General features: G+C 44.8%; 1 protein-coding gene across 3 annotated transcripts in view; it reads left to right on the top strand.

Moving 5' to 3' along the window:
- The window catches only part of NUP133 (nucleoporin 133), a 397,333-nt gene that overhangs the window by 70,811 nt on the left and 309,351 nt on the right, over positions 1-17,171 (top strand). For all 3 annotated transcript variants that reach the window (XR_008891412.1, XM_056566853.1, XM_056566852.1), the window contains exon 7: positions 2,674-2,826. Coding sequence is in view for 2 of the 3 variants with exons in the window: in XM_056566853.1 (XP_056422828.1) it covers positions 2,674-2,826 (153 nt within the window). In the remaining variant the exon portion in view is untranslated. The remainder of the gene's footprint in view (positions 1-2,673; positions 2,827-17,171) is intronic.

The following is a 17,171-nucleotide window of genomic DNA, read 5'->3' as shown; positions in this document are numbered from 1 at the left end:
ACCACCACAGGTTCGAGTCCCGGGGTGGGACAGAGTGTTAGTGTTGTGGTTTAATTTTTAAAATGGGTCCATTGTGGTCTATGGGGATCTCAAGGCATGTGAAACAGTAAGATAAGCAGACTGTATCAGCAACACAGTGAAATGGAACACAGTCTTGGGTGAGAGAGGCCCAGAACGGCCTCCCTCTGAACAGTTAATTGGAGTCTTAGCCACTCCTTTAATCTGTTAATACTGTAACTCTAATCTGTCTGGTTCTGCTGAAACACTTGTTCTGCCTGCTCCACTGCTCCCCCAGACCCCCCTGCTACTCTACCCCGGTTGTTCTTCCAGACGCGGTGGGTTCGGCCGCCCCTCCAGCCTGGGTTCCCTCCCTCTCCCAGTCTATATCCAACTTGGCTCAGGTCTCCTGTTATGTGGTGACTGCCTTGGAGAGATCCTCCCTTCATCGGCCCTCTGGAGGGTCCCGCTCTCCCCCTATTCTGACGCTCTCGCAGCATCTTAGGGGTGTGTCATCTGACTCATCCCCCGAGTCTTCTGGCAGGCACGGGCACTCCCCTCGCAGGCATCGCCCCTTTACTCCGACCTGTAGCAGGCGTCGCTCCTCTAGAGAATGCTCTCCAGACCCTTGTACCAGGTCCGGCTCTCTCTCTCTTCCAGGGCCGCCTCACACGTTCCCATTCACCTGAAGAACTTGTGGAAGAAGTTTCTGATTCGGTCTCCGACTCAAAGGACCGCACGGATGTGCCTAATGTGGTGTACTCATTGGTTGTGGCCATAAGAGACACCTTCCAGCTAAAGGACCCAGGAACTTCGGACCTGGTCCAGAAGTTTCCTTTCATCGTGTCTGACCTCTTCCAGGGCTGCCTCACCAATTCCCCATTCACCTGGAGAACTTGGGGATGAGGTTTCTGATTCGGCCTCCGACTCAGAGGACCGCACGGATGTGCCTGATGTGGTGTACTCAGTGGTTGTGGCCATAAGAGATGCCTTCCATCTAAAGGACCCAGGCACTTCGGACTAGGCTCCAGAAGTCTCCTTCTTTGTGCCCGACCGGCACTCAAGACTTTCAGCTCTCACGCTGAATTTTACACCCTGCTGGTATCAGCCTGAAGTCACCCTGACAAGAAGTTTCAGGAAACAAAGAAGGTTCAAGCGCGGTATTCCTTCGCCAAGGACCTCATTGCTCGGTGGACCTCCTCTCCAACTGTGGATCCGCCGGTCTCCCGCCTCTCTAAGGCGCCTATCCGGCCATTGGCTGATGCGGCTACCTTCAAGAATCCAGCGGACATGAAGGTGGATACTTTGACAATCTCTGCCCTTGAGGCAGCAGGTTCTTCATGCTTTTGCTTCTGCTTTTGGGTGTCGGAGGCCCTTTTAGTATGGTCTTCCAACTCCGCCAGGGTAGTCTTCAAGATCCCTTCGGAGTATTTATTTAATCTAGCTCTCCGTTACTCCGCAGCCGGAGATTTTTCTGTGCTCTGCTTCCATGTGCAGCCACTGTGCTGCCTTTACCACAAGCTACCTGGTAGCCACTGTCTCTTCATTTGGCTTTAAGCCTGGAATGCGGTCGCCACCTTCAGGAAGTGAGGTGACGGGCGAAAGAGTTCTTTATTACCTCTGGTAAGTCTAACAGAACCGCTTTCTGTCGTAAGTCCTCCTTCCGGTTCTGCAGACATTTGGTACCAACATAGACGTCACTCATTGAAGACGTCACTCGTCATTGCGCCTCGCAGCGCATAGCAACGACGCAGGAGATGCCACACCGGAACCAGAAGCAGCGCGGACGCGACACCAGGCAATGGGGCAGCGGTGCCGGCAGTGGCGCCGATAGCCAGGGGGGAGAGAAGCGGCGGCAGCAGGGCTCTAGACCCCAGGAAAGGCAGGGGGAAATAAGTGGGCAGCGACAGCCTCTCTCCCCCTGCCTTTCATGGGGGCTTCTGCGGGTTAACAGTGTATCGGGGTATACACATGCACACACGCACCCTCATTTTACCAAGGATATTTGGGTAAAAAACTTTTTTTACCCAAATATCTTTGGTAAAATGAGGGTGCGTGTTATAGGCCGGTGCGTGGTATACCCCGATAAATACAGTAATTTGTTTGGTATGTCTTTTTTCCTTACAAGCAGTGAGCTTCAAAGTAAAAAAAAAAAAAGCAACATTTTCAAATTTTTCATCAAATTTGGGAATTTTTCACCAAGAAATTATGCAAGTATCGATGAAAATTTACCACTGTTAAAGTAAAATGTCAAGAAAAAACAATCTGAATCAGAATGAAAAGTAAAAGCATCCCAGAGTTAATACTGCGTAGTTAGCAAGGTCCTTACTAGAAGATCAGTAGAACAGCTTGAACCTAATCAGAGACACATATTGTTCATTTTGCCTTAATGTGCTTGGATTTTATGCTCTTTAAATAAAAGGTGGACGTTTAACCCCAAAAAATACATATTTTGTTTAACATTAGATTTTGTTATAAGAAGTCGTAAGGTTTTATAGATGGAAAAAATAAGTTCTGGTTCTTAGGTGAGGGGTGGGGGGTTGTTTGGGGAAGCATAAAAGCAAAAATTAAAGTTGGCATCTTTAAGGAGTTAAACCTGTTAACATCCTGCCTTTAAAGCTTTGTTATTTATGTATATAGTGTGTGTATTTATTTTATTTTATTTTTTTTGTGCAGCTGCTTAGTGTGCTATGGGACAACGGAGACTGCTTTTATACTCTTACCAACAATAACATAACTAAGTGGGATATGGATGATAACTCAGAATATCATGTTCTCAGTTGGGACATGACCCGTGTGCTGAAAGATGACATTTCTGATGCCATTTGGGTAAGCATATGTTTTATTTTCCTATTTTTTTTAATTTAATTTTTTTTTACTAGTAACGATATTAAAGGACAACTATAGTGGAACACTTTTATATATGCCCGGTCCTCAAAAATGAACAAAATAAAGTTATACATACCTTCCTACGAGCCCCCTTTGGTCTGGCACAGGCCTCACGGTCCGGCAGTGCTGACGTCATTCCACTTCCTGGGGACTGGGATGCCACAGAGCCGTCGGCGTATCGCCAGACGTAGCGAAGTCCCGCCCCGGTAGGTAATAGGCTGAGACCACTGTCATGTAAGGGTCTCTGGCCGGCTTCTTACATGACAGTGGGCTCAGCCTAGATTAGCTTTTCATAGGTACATTGTACGATGGGTGTTCAGTAAATTCTTGGTATTGGCATAGTCTGCTTACTTTGCTGGTAATTTTATGATGGTTCCTGGTAGACACTTTTTGAGTTTATAAATGTAAAATTTTACCTTTTTTTAACCACTAGTATGTGGTGGACCACGGGTGTAGGGAAGGACCACGGGTGTAGCAGTGTGAGTGATCGGATCAGATGGTATGGAGCTCGGGGGCAAGATGTTGTTAACCCCTGGTGTTCGTGACTCCAGTGTGGTCTTGGGGTTCCGTAACACAACACTCCCGGATTCTCCAAAAAGAGTCCAAAACCAGTTATGGTCAAACGGAGGCTTTACTGAGTATAAGACAGAATTATCTTCAAGCTAAGGCCAGATTTCCCAGAGAGGTGTCCAGGACCCAGAGGACCTCGCAGCTTGCTGGCTCAATATACTTGTAATTTACTTGACTCCAGATTGGACTTGACTTGACTTTATGCAGGACTTGACCAGTGTCAGTAACAGCAGACATAGATTTGAGACTTACTGGAATGACTGTAGCTTTTGGGATAGTCAAGATGCTGATGACTTGCACTGAGATCTCTGGTGGTTGCTGTTTCAGTAAAGACTAATGGTACAAGAAAGTGAATTGTAATGGCCGCCCCTTTATATAGTGGGGGGCGCTGGACTAAAGCCCATTGGTGAAGCTGCAGGTCATAGGTTAAGCTGGTGCTCTCTGGGAGAACATGTGACAACAAATCATGTGACTGCATAACATGTGACAATCTCACAGCAACTCTGCTCTATCTATACATTAGGAGACTGTCTAGGCATTAAAGTGATATACACAACATTATGGAACAATGGGAGAGACCTTGCAGGGGAGCCCCTAAGTCACTGAGTGTCTCAACCTGACAAGGCCTAAGGGTTGTACAGGACCATGTCCTGTACTGGGACAGCACAAGTACTATTAGCAATTGTTGTGAACACAAGCCATTATGAGTAATCATAGTAAACTGACTAAACTGAGCATTGTATACTGTTACTTTATAACAATTTTGAAGTCACATTATAGAGAAAGGGTGAGGAAAAAGGCTACAGGAGTACTGCTACTCCATAACAATGTGCCTGCACACACAGTGCAAGACTCTGAATTCAGAAAACAAATCATCCAACCTATATCCTGAATTTAGCCCTCAGCAATTACTATTGTTCCCCAATTTGAAAATGGTCTTTGTGAAGGGAGATTTTATAATTTTGACAAGCTGAAATTGAAAATAGCACAATAATAGATAGGATAAATGCATAGATGTTAAATGGAATCTTTCATTACCATTACCAGCACTAACCTATTGGTATAGGCTTGTAGTGCTGGTGACTATGTTAATGGGTACCTAGACAAAAAGAAATGGGAGCTCAAGCTATGATAACAGTAGTACTTGAAGGGGTGCTACTAGGTGAAATTGGTCATGAATTTTATCAACGAAAACAAAAACACCATGGTAGCGCACACCAGATTTTGAAAGTATTAAATAGATTTTATTGTTACAAAGTAAATACATAATTAAAAACATTTAAAAAGCTCAGAGAGCATAAAAAGAAACATGGGAGCAAAAATTAGCTAAACCTTATGGAGCACATGTCCTTCAAACAGTAATCTGATAGTATGGTCCAAAACAAAATCAAGCCAGTCTACAAAAATACAAACATTACTCTAGGCAGGTAATAAAAGTACGTAATTAATAGTATAGTACTAGATAAATGCCTACTATGCCTGGTAAAGTGGCAGGCGGATCAGGTCCATAAAAGCAGGATTTTGCTAGGCGCTTCTCCTCTTGTAAAGAACAGTCCAGACCACACAGGATAAGTGTGCAAGGAAGAACAGGCAAATTTATTTGTAGTGCAGCAAGTTTCGAGCCCAAGCAGGGCTCTTCATCAAGCATGGTGGGTTTTAAAAACAGACACACTATATATGACCGTGTAAATACTACCGGGTCATGGTCACAGGAGTTAATTTAACCCTTTAAGGACCCAGCCATTTTTCACTGTAGGACCCGGCCATTTTTTGAACATCTGACCACTGTCACTTTAAACATTAACGCTGGAATGCTTTTAGGTATCATTCTGATTCCGAGATTGTTTTTTCGTGACATATTCTACTTTAACATAGTGGTAAAATTTTATGGTAACTTGCATCATTTCTTGGTGAAAAATCCCAAAATTTGATGAAAAATTTGAAAATTTTGCATTTTTCTAACTTTGAAGCGCTCTGCTTGTAAGGAAAATGGATATTCCAAATAAAAAAAATTTGGATTCACATATACAATATGTCTACTTTATGTTTGCATCATAAAATTGACGTGTTTTTACTTTTGGAAGACACCAGAGGGCTTCAAAGTTCAGCAGCAATTTTCCAATTTTTCACAAAATTTTCAAACTCACAATTTTTCAGGGACCAGTTCAGGTTTGAAGTGGATTTGAAGGGTCTTCATATTAGAAATACCCCACAAATGACCCCATTATAAAAACTGCACCCCCCAAAGTATTCAAAATGACATTCAGTAAGTGTTTTAATCCTTTAGGTATTTCACAGGAATAGCAGCAAAGTGAAGGAGAAAATCCACAATCTTCATTTTTTACACTCGCATGTTCTTGTAGACCCAATTTTTGAATTTTTACAAGGGGTAAAAGGAGCAAATTTATACTTATGTTTGTAGCCCAATTTTTCTCGAGTAAGCACATACCTCATATGTCTATGTAAATTGTTCGGTGGGCGCAGTAGAGGGCTCAGAAGCGAAGGAGCGACAAGGGGATTTTGGAGAGTACGTTTTTCTGAAATAGTTTTTGGGGGGCATGTTGCATTTAGGAAGCCCCTATGGTGCCAGAACAGCAAAAAAAACCACATGCCATACCATTTTTGAAACTAGACCCCTTGAGGAACGTAACAAGGAATAAAGTGAGCCTTAATACCCCACAGGTGTTTCACGACTTTTGCATATGAAAAAAAAATTTCACTAAAATGTGTGTTTCCCCCCAAATTTCACTTTTTTTGCAAGGGTTAATAGCAGAAAAGACCTCCCAAAATTTGTAACCCCATCTCTTCTGAGTATGGAGGTACCCCATAAGTATACCTGAAGTGCACTACGGGTGAACTACAATGCTCAGAAGAGGAGTCATATTTGGCTTTTTGAGAGCAAATTTTGCTCGGGGGGCAAGTTGCATTTAGTAAGTCCCTATGGTGCCAGAACAGCAATAAAACCCCACATGGCATACCATTTTGGAAACTAGACCCCTTGAGGAACGTAACAAGGAATAAAGTGAGCCTTAATACCCCACAGGGGTTTCACGACTTTTGCATATGTAAAAAAAATAGGGGATAAGATGTCTAAGCACCGGAGTACCCCTTTAAGTAAAAAAATAAAATGTAAAATAAATGACTTGGACTAAATGCCACATCATCCCCCCCCCCCAACTTCGTTTTCTTCTGCACCTCAGTTTGGTCCCGTCCCCTCCAGTGCCACATCATTCCTTCCCTTTTATCAGTCCCTGTGCCACATTTACCCCTCTCATCGCCAACCCCCATGTCTCATCAATCCCCCATGGCTCATCATTTCCCCCTGTCATAGACCACCACTAGCCATACAGACATTAAGCATTTAGTGCCTCCCCCCACCATCCTTTCCCCCTGTCTCATCATCCCTCACCCGGTCTCATAATGTCCCCCATCATTCCCCCTCATCCCCCCAACCTGTCTCATCATCACCTCCTAATTTCCCCCGTCTCATCATTCCCCCCAGTCTCATCATTCCCCCCAGTCTCATCATTCCCCCTAGTCTCATCATTCCCCCCGTCTCATCATTCCCCCCAGTCTCATCATTCCCCCCGTCTCATCATTCCCCCCGTCTCATCATTCCCCCCGTCTCATCATTCCCCCCGTCTCATCATTCCCCCCGTCTCATCATTCCCCCGTCTCATCATTCCCCCCGTCTCATCATTCCCCCCGTCTCATCATTCCCCCCGTCTCATCATTCCCCCCGTCTCATCATTCCCCCCCGTCTCATCATTCCCCCCGTCTCATCATTCCCCCCGTCTCATCATTCCCCCCCGTCTCATCATTCCCCCCCGTCTCATCATTCCCCCCCGTCTCATCATTCCCCCCCGTCTCATCATTCCCCCCGTCTCATCATTCCCCCCGTCTCATCATTCCCCCCGTCTCATCATTCCCCCCGTCTCATCATTCCCCCCGTCTCATCATTCCCCCCGTCTCATCATTCCCCCCGTCTCATCATTCCCCCCCGTCTCATCATTCCCCCCCGTCTCATCATTCCCCCCCGTCTCATCATTCCCCCCCGTCTCATCATTCCCCCCCGTCTCATCATTCCCCCCCGTCTCATCATTCCCCCCCGTCTCATCATTCCCCCCCCGTCTCATCATTCCCCCCCCGTCTCATCATTCCCCCCCGTCTCATCATTCCCCCCCGTCTCATCATTCCCCCCCCGTCTCATCATTCCCCCCCCGTCTCATCATTTCCCCCCCCGTCTCATCATTCCCCCCGTCTCATCATCCCCCCCCGTCTCATCATTCCCCCCCATCATGTTCCTTCTATCAACCTGCGGACTTCCAGATGTTGCAAAACTACAACTCTCAGCATGCCCAGACAGCCAACTGCTTTCCGGGCATGCTGGGAGTTGTAGTTTTGCAACATCTGGAGGTCCGCAGGTTGAAGACCACTCTTCCCCTTTCCTTACCTGTCTGCGCTTCGGCTGTCTTGCGGGCTGTGGTCAGTGAAGCAGATGAGTGACCTCCTCTTCCGGCTTCTCTGTGCGGCATCAAGGATGTCACTTTTCGGCGGCGACTGCAGGAAATGAAAAGTGACGTCACTGATGCCGCGCAGAGAAGCCGGCAGAGGACATCACTCATCTGCTTCACTGACCTCAGCCCGCAAGACCCGCCGCCTGACCTGACCTGCCGAAGCGCAGCCAGGTAAGGAAAATAAACAAATCTATGAAAAGCAGGGAAAGGGGGAATGATGAGGGAGGGGAAAGGTAAGAAAACTGAAAAGTAATACTGTCACTTTTCTCCTGCACGATCCGCAGGTACTGATGGATAGTGCGGGAGATGCTGATTAAAAGGTAGCGCAGATCCGGACAAAGTAGGGCTCATTTTAATTGGCGTCTCCCGCACTATCCACCAGTACCTGTGGATAGTGCGGGAGAAAATAAGTGACAGTTTTCCAGAGCGGGGAGGAGACGCCGCTGGTCACTGATTTAAAGTGGCCGTGCTGCTAATACTTAACAAGCAGCTGCTTTGAATCAGGCACCAGAAGACTTTTTGCCTTAAAGTTTTAAAAGTACGTGTTATATGCCGATAAATACGGTATATTATATTTTGATGAAGATTTATGTAAGTCCATCGCCTATATCTTCATCAAAATATGTGATTTGACATCATTGCACTTCACCCCAAAGATAAGATCTTGCTTTTGTTTATATGAAAGTTTTTAAATTGTATGTAACTCCTGTGTCTCTTACCCGGTAGTAATTACACCGGGTCTTATATATAGTGTCTGTTTTTAAAACCACCATGCCTGATGAAGAGCCCTGCTCAGGCTAAAAACTTGTTGTTGCACTACAAATAAATTTGGCTGTTCTTCCTTGCACACTTATCCTGTGCGGTCTGGACTGTTGTTTACAAGAGAAGCACCTGACAAAATCCTGTTTTCACGGACCTGATCAGACTGCCATTTATCCAATGCTGAAGTGACCTTGAGCCACTTGTGAAGGAAGCTGCGGCCAGCTGACCTCCTATGCCATTGTGATTCTACATGCACACTACGGTGTTGTGCCCGCAGCACAACTAGATCTGGTAAGCAGGAAATTTAAACCTTAAAGGGGCAATAGCTTACCATAGTCCTCTGCACTAGGAGTGCACCTTTGTTTGTTTTTCCTTTTTTTTTTCTAATTGCATACTATGCCTGGTATGTCGCAGGAGAATATATGATGAACAATACTCATCTGAATAAGACAAAATCCTAACAAAGGTCAGAGGGAGGAAATGTACAGGGTGGGCCATGTATATGGATATACCTTAATAAAATGGGAATGGTTGGTGATATTAACTTCCTGTTTGTGGCACATTAGTATATATGAGGGGGGAAACTTTTCAAGATGGGTGGTGACCATGGCGGACATTTTGAGGTCGGCCATTTTGAATCCAACTTTTTTTTTTCAATAGGAAGATGGTCATGTGACACATCAAACTCATTGGGAATTTCACAAGAAAAACAATGATGTGCTTGGTTTTAACGTAACTTTATTCTTTCATGAGTTATTTACAAGTTTCTGACCACTTATAAAATGTGTTCAATGTGCTGCCCATTGTGTTGGATTGTCAATGCAACCCTCTTCTCCCACTCTTCACACACTGATAGCAACACCGCAGGAGAAATGCTAGCACAGGCTTCCAGTATCCGTAGTTTCAGGTGCTGCACATCTCGTATCTTCACAGCATAGACTTTTATCTTTGGGGTCATCTGAAGGCAATTGTCTAAGGGGGTCAGATCGGGAGACCTTAGAAGCCATTCAACTGGCCCACGATGACCAATCCACTTTCCATGAAACTGTTCATCTAGGAATGCTCGGACCTGACACCCATAATGTGGTGGTGCACCATCTTGCTGGAAAAACTCAGGGAACGTGCCAGCTTCAGTGCATAAAGAGGAAAACACATCATCATGTAGCAATTTCGCATATCCAGTGGCCTTGAGGTTTCCATTGATGAAGAATGGCCCCACTATCTTTGTACCCCATATACCACACCATACCATCAATTTTTGTGTTCCAGTCTTGGAGGGATCTATCCAATGTGGGTTAGTGTCAGACCAATAGCGGTGGTTTTGTTTAACTTTAACTTTAACTAACCATTCACATAAAAGTTTGCCTCATCACTGAACAAAATCTTCTGCGTAAACTGAGGGTCCTGTTCCAATTTTTGTTTTGCCCATTCTGCAGCACCTGAAACTACGGATACTGGAAGCCTGTGCTAGCATTTCTCCTGCGGTGTTGCTATCAGTGTGTGAAGAGTGGGAGAATAGGGTTGCATTGACAACTCACACAATGGGCAGCACATTGAACACATTTTATAAGTGGTCAGAAACTTGTAATTAACTCATGAAAGAATAAAGTTGCGTTAAAACCAAGCACATCTTTGTTTTTCTTGTGAAATTTCCAATAAGTTTGTCACATGACCCTCCTCCTATTGATAAAACAAAAGTTGGATTCAAAATGGCCGCCATGGTCACCACCCATCTTGAAAAGTTTCCCCCCTCACATATACTAATGTGCCAGAAACAGGAAGTTAATATCACCAACCATTACCATTTTATTAAGGTGTAACCATTTTAATGGCCCACCCTGTAGATTTCAAATGTATACTGCTCAAAAAAAAGGAACACTTAAACACAATATAACTCCTCCAAGTCAATCACACTTCTGTGAAATCATTGTCCACTCATGAAGCAAAACTGATTGACAATTTCAATTTCACATGCTGTTGTGCAAATGGAACAGACAACAGGTGGAAATTATAGGCAATTAGCAAGACAACCCCCCAATAAAGGAGTGGTTTTGCAGGTGGTGACCACAGACCACTTCTCGGTTCATATGCTTCCTTGCTGATGTTTTGGGCACTTTTGAATGCTGGCGGTGCTTTCACTCTAGTGGTAGCATGAGACTGAGTCTCCAACCCACACAAGTGGCTCAGGTAGTGCAGCTTATCCAGGATGGCACATCAATGCGAGCTGGGGCCGTCATGCCCCCTCCCATAGACTTGCATTGAGGGGGTGTGACGTTACATTTCTATGGCCCCGTGGTCATCACGATGCACACTCAGAGCCTCCAGCACTGTGGAGAGATTGCAAACGTGGGTGCTGAATGACAGATAGTGGGGGTCCCCAGTGGCTTGACCCCCGCAATCAGACATCTTATCCTCTATCCTTTGGATACGGGATAAGATGTATTAGGACCAGAGTACCCCTTTTAAGGGTCTAGTCACAAACAGTATCTGTGTAGGATTTGCAGCTGTATTCTGTCATTTAGTTCACATTGAAACCTGCAGCTGAAAATCCTGTGCGTCAATTCTGTGCAGAATACTGTAGGTGTGAATACACCAAAAGAGTATGTTCACACGTACAGAATCTGCTGCATATTTTTTGCAGCTGATTTTGCTACTCATTAACTTCAATAGGTAGCAAAATCAGCTGCAGAAAATATGCAGCAGATCCTGTACGTGTGAGCATCCCCTAAGGGTGCGTTCTCGTGCATATTTTTGCTGCAGATTTGCTGCTGCAGATTTTGCTGCCTATTGATTCCAGTGGGCAGCAAAATTTGCTGAAGCAAATCTGCAGTAGAAAATATGCACATGATAAAAATCCTAAAATTTTTGTACCTTTCAGTCTGATCGCAAGGCCTAAGGCATTTCAGCAGTGTCTGCCTTATCACAAACATGATTACAGTGACAGTTTACACAAATATATTTAACATTAAGACTATTCACAATAAATGATTAAATGATGCTCAGAACTCAGCCTTTCACCTCCTGCACACTAACCTTTGCACATTTTATAGAGCATGCCTAGAAAACATTCCCATTCAATTGAATAACTTCAGCTCCAGTGCATTGTGCCTTAAGGCATGTTCACACTGTGATTAACCATGTGGTTTTTGGCATGAAAATAAGCGGTTTCTGTGTAAAAAAAAAAACATACACTGCCAGCTTCGGAAAGCTTACTTCAAGTGACTTCAATGGGAGATTGAGAACCATGCAGAAAATAAATGCTGTCACTTCTTTTCTACATGGTTACCTGCTGAAGCTCCCATTGAAGTGTAAAAAATTTTTTTTTTTAAATCCACAAATCATCATGAAAACTAATAACTATCAGTATCTGGATGTAATCTGTAAAGAATTGTGATCTGTCATAGCCCCAGATGGTATGGGTAGGCGTGTGTAGCCTATTGCTTTAGGGTGTGCACCCAAAAACCACACCCTTAGCCATGCCCCTAATCATATCTGCATTCATCCAGCCTAACTACACCCATACAGGGGCCACTGAAACAGAATTGGGGTAATCAAGTAAGCAACCATAGGAGTACTAGCCCTTATCCAATACTGAGCTATACGTTTTCTCGCTTGGTACAAGATGCGGAAAATACCCACTTTATTCTCAGAAGATTCTGTCAATTGAGACCCAGTACACCTTAGGTTCCAGTGGTACACAACAATCCCATACACCTTATGGATAAGCTAAAGCACTTCTCTCCAGTAGGGGACCAACAATTAGCAATCCAAAACCATGTGAAATAGGTTTAACCCCCACCTGACCACACCTTGGAATTCAAATTGGGATGGAGATCCAGCCTATGTAGGGTGCCGGAGTTTTATACACACTGTGCAGGAGAAATAGCTAACAGGTGGTTAGCCTCAGATAAGTCAGTAAGGGGGTATGTGACAATCCACTCCTCATCTGAAAGGGGTCCCAAATCACCTTCCCAATTACACTGGACCAACAAGGAGAATTCTCATTGTGAGATTCTAAAAGTTCTTTGTAGAGCAATGTAATAACCTCAGCGGAATCTGATTCAGTGACTGATTCCAAGACCACATTAGAGTGAATCTCCAGCAACTTCGACCTACCCTGCGCCTCATACACATGACGCCTATAAAATGAGAAACCCTGCAGCTCAAACGCAGACTGGTGATCCCCATAGGCCTTAAATACACCATTCTCACAACTGTTCCACCTTATGTACTCCCCTCTTCTTCTAAAATCCTGCATTCTGGAATGAGAAATTCAGGCAGATCAGGTTTGGGCCTCAGAGGAATAAATTTTGTACATCCCATCATACCGTGCATGTTTGACACATCCCCAGACCTTACACAGCGGCTGAGTGGTGGTTGAAGCATCTTGGGGCCTAGTGAGGGCACCAATTTCCAGGATATGTAGTGGTAGACACCCTCAATATTTTGGCATTAATAATTTTCCAGTGGGGCCCAATCCCATCACCCACGCCCATCCCTTCAATTGATGAAGTTGGGAAGCTAAATAGTACAACCAAGGGTTCTGTTCACCAGTAGCCTTACCTCTCGGTAGTGTTTACAACTGTATCCTGGCATATCTACCTCCCCACCCCCCAAAACTAGCTGTCTGAAGAGACATTGTATCCTTTAAAAGTGTGCCACACCGGTTAATTTTGTAGAATATTCAATAATTGGGGCATTAGCACCATCTTAGCTAGATAAGAACACCCAACAACAGACAAGGGTGATTTACACAAAACAGATATTTTGAGAGTTCCGACCCAGGAGAGATTAGATTGGTAGGGACAAAGCCATGAACAGTGGTAGTCGCCTGTATTCCCAAGTATTTAAAACTACTTACTAGCTATCAATCTAATGCATTGGGGGGAGGGGATCGAGGAGCATAAGAACTGACTTTTTTCAGTTTCAGAAGGCCGAAAAATGTGCTTCACTTTGATATCACCCGCCTAACGGGCCAGTATGCTCCAAGAAGACAAATATGTCTGCATAAAGTGCTACACGCTCTTCAATGCTTCCATACCTAAACCCCCTATGTCCACAGATGAACGTATCAAACATGCCAAAGGCTCTATAGCGAGTGCAATTAAAAGCGGCCACAGGAGGCAGCCCTGCTCGTACCTCTTTACAATTTTGAATGGCTGAGAGCTGCCCGAATGCAGGCCTTCTGGTTCTGATACAATAGTTTAACATAGGGCATACATTGAGGTCCAAACCTTATACATTACATAATCTTCTACAAATGGTTCCATTCAACACTGTCAAAAGCTTTGGCAGTGTTGAGCAAAAACATAGACCTAGCCCATGCTCCCTTCTGCATCATTTGTGGGTTAAGAAACACCCGGCGAATGTTATGCACAGATTTTCCCTGCCCTAATCATGTGCGAGTTCCCGAGCCAGCAGCTTAAAGGGGTACTCCGGTGCTTAGACATCTTATCCCCTATCCAAAGGATAGGGGAGGAGATGCCTTATCGTGGGAATCCCGCTGCTGGGGACCCCCGTTATCTTGCATGCGGCACCCCGTTTGTAATCCCTGGAGCGTGTTCGCTCCGGGTCTGATTACCGGCGACCACAGGGCCGACGGCGTGTGACGTCACGCCTCCGCCCCCTTGTTACGTCACACTCCGCCCCTCAATGCAAGCCTACGGGAGGGGGCGTGATAGCTGTCACGCCCCCTCCCATAGATTTGCATTGAGGGGCGGAGCGTGAGGTCACACTGGGGCGGAGACATGACGTCTCAGCAAACTGAAGGAGAAAGTTCTAAATCCCCCATATGTGGCCCTAAACTGTTGCCTTGAAATAAGACATGGCTCTGAAGTGAGAGAGCGCCATGCCCATTTGAGGCCTAAATGAGGAATTTGCAATAGGGGTGGACCTGGTTACAAGGATGGGGCTTGTCTCCACCAAAACCCTACAGCAGTGTTTCCCAAATAGGGTGCCTCCAGCTTTTGCAAGACTCCCATCCTGCCAGCCTATGGCTGTCCGGCAACACTGGGAGTTGTGGTTTTGCAACAGCTGGAGGGGGCGGGGGGCGCGTTGCGCCCCAAACCTTCAGCTGTGGCAGAATGACAACAAGCAGTGTTTCCCAACCAGTGTGCCTACAGCTGTTTCAATACTACAATTCCCAGCATGGCCAGGCAGTCAGGAATGCTGGGCGTGTAGTTCTGCAATATCTGGCCCTTCAGATGTTGCAGAACTACAATTCCCAGCATGCCTGGACAGTCTGGGCATGCTAGGAGTTGAAGTTATGCAACAAATGGGGAAGAGCAGTTTGGAGACCGCTAAGTTGCTGTCTCCAAACTGTAGCCCTACAGATGTTGCAGAACTACAACTCCAAGCATGCCCAGACTGTCCAGGCATGCTGAGAGTTGTAGTTCTGCAACATATGAAGGGCCAGATGTTGCTGAACTACACGCCCAGCATCCCTGACTATCTGGGCATGCTGGGAATTGTACTTGTGCAACATCTGGAGGGCTACAGTTTGTAGACAACCGTATAATGGATACGCCCTCCGTCCTTAAGTGACTGGACGCAAGGAGTTTAGAAGCCCCTGTGGTGTCAGAACAGCAAAAAAACCACATGGCATACTATTTAGGAAACTACACCCCTCAAATGTAAAAAGGGGTACAGTGAGCCTTAACACCCCACAGGTGTTTGACGACTTTTCGTTAAATTTGTAAATAATTTTTTTCACAAAAATGCTAGTTTTCCCCCAAATTTTAAATTTTTACAAGGGGTAATAGGAGAAAATGCCCCCCAAAATTTGTAACCCCATTTCTTCTGAGTATGGAAATACCCCATGTGTGGACGTAAAGTGCTCTGCTGGTGCACTACTATGCTCAGAAGAGAAGGAGCCACATTTTGCTTTTGGAAAGCGAATTTTGCTGTAATTTTTTTTTGGGGGGCATGTCACATTTAGGAAGCCCCTATGGTGCCAGAATAGCAAAAAAATAACCACATGGCATACTATTTTGGAAACTACACCCCTCAAGGAACGTAACAAGGGGTACAGTGAACCTAACACCCCACAGGTGTTTGACGACTTTTCATTAAATTTGGATGTGTAAATGATTTTGTTTATTTAAACTGACTGAACACAGCTTCAAATCCTGTGCATCAAATCTGCGCAGAATCCTGTACGTGTGAATAGACCCTAAAACCGATGGCTGTTTAATGAAAGCGAGCCGTCCTTGCTTGATTTTTTTTGACATCCAGGTAAGATATCATAATGTCCAGAGCAGACAAGGATGGAGGAGGTACTTGTCTGGTTTAAAAAAAAAAAAAAAAAACATGATCTAGAGGTTAATAACAAACTGGGAGACACCTAAGTCTTAGAAATTAAACACTGATCCCACGTGTAAAGTAACAAATTATGCATATTCTTGAGACAAACTGTGGAAAAAGTTATGATTTTTAGTAAAAATGACTAAACAGCTTATACCTTTATCGTATAAAAAGGCTTAAGAACTCATTCTAAGTAACAATGTATTTCAACATGGCAATCAATTGTTCAGCCAATTATTTGGTGTGGCAGTGGGTACACCCATATCTTGTACTCAAATATTCCCCTTGCAATGTTAGGATGGTAATATATTTTTTTTCTTCCCTGAATCCATTTGCTTGCCTTGTGCAATTATTTTTATGATTTGTTGACATTTTCATTGTCTTGGAATGAACACAAGAAATCTTTGAGTCTGTTTTAAAACTTCTCCCCTATGTCTGTGAAATATTTAGAATATGGGGTGCTCTGCCTCAAGCGGTTGTTTCTTCTAGATCACTCTTCACTGCCTGTCGTTTTTTTTACTACTATGCAATCGTTATTCTCCCTTTTCATCTGGGTCCCTAATAGACCTAAAGTACGGCTCTCTATGGTGCAGTATCCTAATCTGTCAGCGGGGGAAGCCTTGCTGAACATATACATACACTTAGCGAGACAGCTTCAATATCTTCGTCACTGGGTGTTGTCAAATACCATGCCCGGGTTGGAACAAATACTAGCACGTTTTCTCACTGAGGTTCCCCTGCTGAAGTGTGGAGAGTGGCCAAGCAGATCCAATCATATACTGATGTCCCATGTCTCCCCCCTCTCCCCCTGTGACTGACACATCCCTAACTTACCACACTTGTTGGGAACTCCCAACTCTGGATTAAATAGGCACTGTCAGATATAAAAACTTTTGATATGTTGTAAAGCATGTATAACCAATAGGTTTTGCAATTGCTTTCATTAGAAAATTTTCAGTATTTCATAGTGAAAAAGCAGTAAAACTGCCGCCCCCTCTGCCTCCTGGAATGCACTCACTGCTTCTGTGTACACTGCTTCGTCCGGGACGTTTTGGAGGGGGGAGGGGCTGTACACACTGCAGAGACTCATGTGAAGAGAAGGGGAGGGGCAGGAAGACTGCTGCCGCGATTTCA

Source organism: Hyla sarda, chromosome 3 (assembly GCF_029499605.1).
Source record: "Hyla sarda isolate aHylSar1 chromosome 3, aHylSar1.hap1, whole genome shotgun sequence".
Taxonomy (NCBI): Eukaryota; Metazoa; Chordata; class Amphibia; order Anura; family Hylidae; genus Hyla; species Hyla sarda.
The sequence above is the reverse complement of the archived record's forward strand: the minus strand, read 5'-3'. Positions and strand labels throughout refer to the sequence as shown.